At 38.7% G+C, this 5,000-nt stretch overlaps 1 protein-coding gene across 9 annotated transcripts in view; it reads right to left on the bottom strand.

Annotated features, from left to right (window-relative positions):
• Positions 1–5,000, bottom strand: part of FOXP2 (forkhead box P2) — a 368,419-nt gene that overhangs the window by 41,683 nt on the left and 321,736 nt on the right. For all 9 annotated transcript variants that reach the window (XM_014963970.1, XM_014963961.1, XM_014963967.1 and 6 more), the window contains one exon: positions 1,882–1,969. In XM_014963970.1, coding sequence (XP_014819456.1) covers positions 1,882–1,969 — 88 coding nt within the window. The remainder of the gene's footprint in view (positions 1–1,881; positions 1,970–5,000) is intronic.

Below are 5,000 nucleotides of genomic sequence, written 5' to 3'. Positions count from 1 at the left end.
CCGAGTCGGCATCGACACTGCACTGGGTCTCATTACAACTGATGGACCTTACTTCACTAGCAGTCAGACAAAGCAAAAAATGGCATAATTGGTCACACTGCAAGCTAAATCTTCACTTGGGCTGTTACATTACAGCCTAGCCTTTGTAAATGGTAAACAGTTCTTAAGAAGCCCTTAAACTGCCTTTAGAAAACATCACTTTACTAAAACCTGTACTGTTTCCTAACTGATACCATTTTTTTGGTCATATGCTATGTAAATATCTTTAGTTTCAGACTCAAAAAAACTTAGCAAATTGAAAAAAAAAAATAAAAGAAAGAGGAGGAAGTGTTTGAAATAGGTAACTTGTTGACAAAAATATCAGAACATAAAAAAGGAAAAATGTATCTTACAACATGAAAAGAATACTTTTTTTTCAAAAGGTAGGTTGCAAGAGGAAGTGCTCAAAATTGTATTCTAGTGATACGGCTTTTGATATCTACAATCTATTAATTGCAACAAGAATCACTTGGTGTTTAATGCTGTCATTTTCCAGAGAGGTCTGTAATACTTTCTTGCATGAATTCAGCTCGAGAATTATACCTGTAGACTGAGATTGGACTAAGAAAACTTGTACGTAACCTTAAGAAGAGGAAACTACGTGTATTACTGCAGATAATTTGGGTACGCTGGGTATGATTTGGTCAGTGCATCTTTCATTAAAGAACACTTGCGGCAGGGGGTGGGAGAAAGGTTTCCTCTTAGGCTTCACATTATGTGTGTGACACTTCCGAGACATGCTATTTGCCATGACGTAAATTCCTAACACGCAAATTAAGCTAACGCTATCCTGTAAATCTTATAAAAGAAACTGCAGCTTTGCCTAGGTTTATAAAGCTTTCATTTGAAGAGAAATGACAATAAATGACATTATTGTACCCTCCTTTCATTGCTTTGGGTTTCCAGTACTAAAATACAAAAGGCCCAAACAGTTTGCTTTGGCTGCTCTTACATGCATGAGAGCAGGGAGACAATATGCAAAAGGTAAGAAAGCTGAGAGGTGTTTATCCTTCTTTCTCTGCACATGGCAACAAACGGGGACAAAAAAATCTCAGTCCCTTGCTGTATCCCTTGGGCTCCTCTGCACCTTCTTAAGAGGAGACAGGACTTTTGAGAAATGCCCTCGTATGAGTCCTGTACAGGACTGCATGGTGTAAGCATCCTGCATGGTCTTTCTGGGCTACCAAGGTTTGGTCCCAGTCTCGGTAGCCTGGCAAGTGTGGTCTCAATCCTGGGAGACCCCATGGGTACTGGGCACTTCTGCCATAGGCTGGAGGGAGCATTCACATACATGCAGTGACCTCTAATGGTTACAGCCTGAACAGGGCACCTGAGTGCCGCCGTCCCAGCCATGGGACTCCCTGGGGACCCCCTGAGTGGGTCTGACATTACACCTTCTGCTTGGAGAAAAATGCCCACCATCAGGCTGGGAGTCATTTCAGGTGGAGATATGCTCTGGTACTTCTTTGTCTTGCAGTACAGCACAGACAAGCATCGGGTCAGAAGGGGAAGAAGGAAGAGAGGTCCTGACCCAGCATTTCAAGAACTGAAGAACGGCTTGGATCCAGTCTCTGCTCCAGGGACTGCATTTTTCATTTGTGATGAATGGCATTAGGGTCTTAGTTCAAGCAAAATACTGTAGACAATGCTGATGTTAGATAATTATTGCATAATTTATAATGTGAAAAATCTTTAAGTAAAAAACTCCACTTGTTCATGAATATCAACACATTTCATGCAAGAAACATATGGCTTTAAGCTAGAGTCACTAAAGCAAATGTTTTCAATTTAGTTTTGGTTAATAGTAAATAAATAATAGGATAATACTTCCATGTAACAAACCTGTATTTCTAACTGCTGAACCACTTGCATTTGCACCCGACACTGAGCAGTGCTTCTGTCATCCAATGCATGTTCATTGTTAAGGTGCCTAGAGAAGAAAGAGAACACTAGTAAGACAGTGTTAAGATAAGGAAAATTTCTTTATGAATCCATTTTTCTCTCCTGTGCATATGGCTTCCATTAGTGTCAACAGGAATTATGCAAAAAGACCTAGTCAGAGTATGCCTTAGATACAACAATACAAAATAAAAAAACTGGTTATTTAGTTTAGTTCTACAAACTCCCTGTGTTGAGTGCCAGGTACCCAGTTCCAATCTCCCAGGTCACATATGCCACCTAAAGGCCAATGTAACTGGTTACCAAGATTTGGTAGAGCGACTAAACTGATTTCCACTCCCTGGTGCTGGTGCAGATGAACAGAGAATCACTTTGCAAATGATTCTCCAAAAGATGTAATTGCTTTTAGAATCCTTGAACTACTCTGAATTAACGTACATTTTAAGATTTCTCTATCTGCTCTGTTTTAACTGTTAAGCAAAACCAACAACAGAATATCCATTCCCTCTTCCCCAAAACAGAGCTGTAGGGGAACATCACTGATTTTCACTGCAGCTTCCAGGGTTTGCCTCTGAAGATGAAGGCAGTGGTTGGGTTCCCCAGTGTGAGGAACTGAAGAGTGTGCAAGACAAAGGCAGGAGAAGGAACAGCTACACACCTCACACACACAGCAAGCCTCCTGGGAGGGATTCAGGCAAGGCATGCCAGACAAGCAAAACCGAACCACACTCTGCAATGAGAGAGCAGACCTTGGTGAGTGGCTGGCTGAAACTAAAGCACAGTCCAGACCCAAGTGGCTAGTCAAGTACAAGCTCATTTAATACTGTTTTTTGAAGGACAGTGGTTTCACTATATTCTCTCTCTTTTCCAGGATCAATGAAGTCCCTACTGGAGCTTTAATAGTGGTTTTGTTTTTCCACTGAGAAGAAAACACAAGGATCAGGCTAAAGAAGAAATGGGAACAAAGGAGTTTTGCCTTTGAATGTGGATTTACAGGCTATTTCCACTGTAGGAACGAGGGGTAAGCTTTGTAGGGACTACAGTCACAGATGGTCTCACAGATAGAGGAACTAAGTTATCTATGCCATGGAGGAAATGTATCTTCTCCTTTTTTGTTTTCTTAGCAGACTTAATCAGAGAATTATGTAGTTATTTGACTGGCAATCTATGGGAAAAATATGTTCATCAGAAAGAGTGGAAAAACAGAGGGGACTCCATCTCACTTTCTAAAATTTGTCTCTATTTAAATCATGACTTCACAATTTTAGGACCCAATGATAGGGTTTGCAGGTGAGCAAAATACAACAGGTTCTGATATCCTTGCAAGAGGCATGGCTAGGGAAGAGATATAAGTAATTTTTAATATTTTTTTTTTTTATTCTTTTAATATAAAAAAAGAGTATCCATGTAGTTTATGCTAGGTTCAAGCACCACCAAGGACACATTTCCTTTAGCTGAGTCATAAACCTACAATTTATTTATTTTCAAGGAACTGACTTCATTCCCCCCATGATGCAAAATGCATGATCAGTTTAAAAACTAGGTAATTGCGCAGAATGTACCATTCACTTTTTTTCTGAAATTTTGATTCGAAAGAATTTTCCTCACTTAATTACACAGGCATGATAGTGTGTGGTCTGTTAATGTAAGGGTTTAATGTTTTCAGTTAATTGGGTACAAAATTGCTAGAAAAGGACTGGAGACAGATTTTACCTCTGCGTCATCACCACTATCACCAGCACACACCAGTGTTTCCACACGCGTGTATGCTCCCCTATGTACGCACATGAGTGTATACGTAGAACACGTGACAGTAAGCTATGGCATAGGTATAAAAGATCTCCTGGCCTTAGTTTGAGGTTACTGCCTACTCATGATTATTTATTAGTTCTTACAACACCACATGTTTGCATAACACCTTACAAAATAGATACAGACACAGCCCTCGCCTTGAGGAACTTCATATGTAAGGGCGGTATGCAGTGTGGGAGAAGAAAGTCCGGTGCAATCTAATTTCAATATGATTACATGGTAACTTGGGAGACTGTTGCATGTTTCTTGAAAGTTAACACAATAATCTTTGGAAACTCATGAGATACACACATCTCTTATGCCACACTCACGTCATGTGGTTACTTGCATTTTGGAGAAAAGCTGTTTTATGGAAACATTAAGAGTGTAAAAATTGTTTTAAGAATTATTTTTTCTGATCTTTTTTTGCCTGTGAAGTAGGCTTCCTTTATTTATGATGCATGTACAGGCAATGTAGTGAAAGAAAAACTAGGTCTAATGCATTTTTAAAAACCTCTAAAATAACTTTTCTCTGTATAAAGTTGCTGCAGTTTTAGGGTCCAATATGCTGCAATCTGCCAAGACAGACATACATTCTTTCCTCCAGAAGGCTGGGAATCAGTCCAAAGGGGATTTTTTTGTTTCTTGTCATGCCTTTTAAGTTATCTACAAGTTGTGCTGGTCAATTTTCATACTTCATTGGCATATTTCTAATCTTTTATCTTGTCTGCATCCTTTACTAATCCCATGTTAACTTGATTTATAATTGAGCAAAAACAGATTTTTTTTTAAGGGGAGAAAATATTTTAGAAGACTGGAAAGTCTTCCTGAAGAGCTGAGTTACTGGTTTGAAAGTGTAAAGTAGACTGTGCAATACACATGCAGCTTATTTCATTATTTTGCTGTTTATTCAGTTGTTGAAAGAAACAGGATTTTCTCCTGATTATATTTGCAATATATTAGGAAATCAGGTGGCAAATTATGAACTACACATAGCTTTATAAAGCAGACTGGAATGAATGTATTATTGATAACTGAACAATATAAACAGCATGTTCTAAAAGAGGTAGATAGGGGATGATATATTCTAGCAACACGCTGGAATAAATATTGAAGTGGGTCAAAATGTACCATTTTTTTTTTTTGCAAGCAGATTTGGATTCTGCAAAGCAAAAGATAATACACCATTAGAGGAAAGAAGAGAGATAGTTTCAACAAAAATTCTAGTGGACATTTACCCATATCAATTAACCTCTATATAACTTGGCACT

The sequence above is a fragment of the Calidris pugnax genome, unplaced genomic scaffold (assembly GCF_001431845.1).
Source record: "Calidris pugnax isolate Ruff unplaced genomic scaffold, ASM143184v1 scaffold44, whole genome shotgun sequence".
Taxonomy (NCBI): domain Eukaryota; kingdom Metazoa; phylum Chordata; class Aves; order Charadriiformes; family Scolopacidae; genus Calidris; species Calidris pugnax.
Note: the sequence above shows the minus strand (reverse complement) of the source record. Positions and strands in the feature narration are given on the sequence as shown.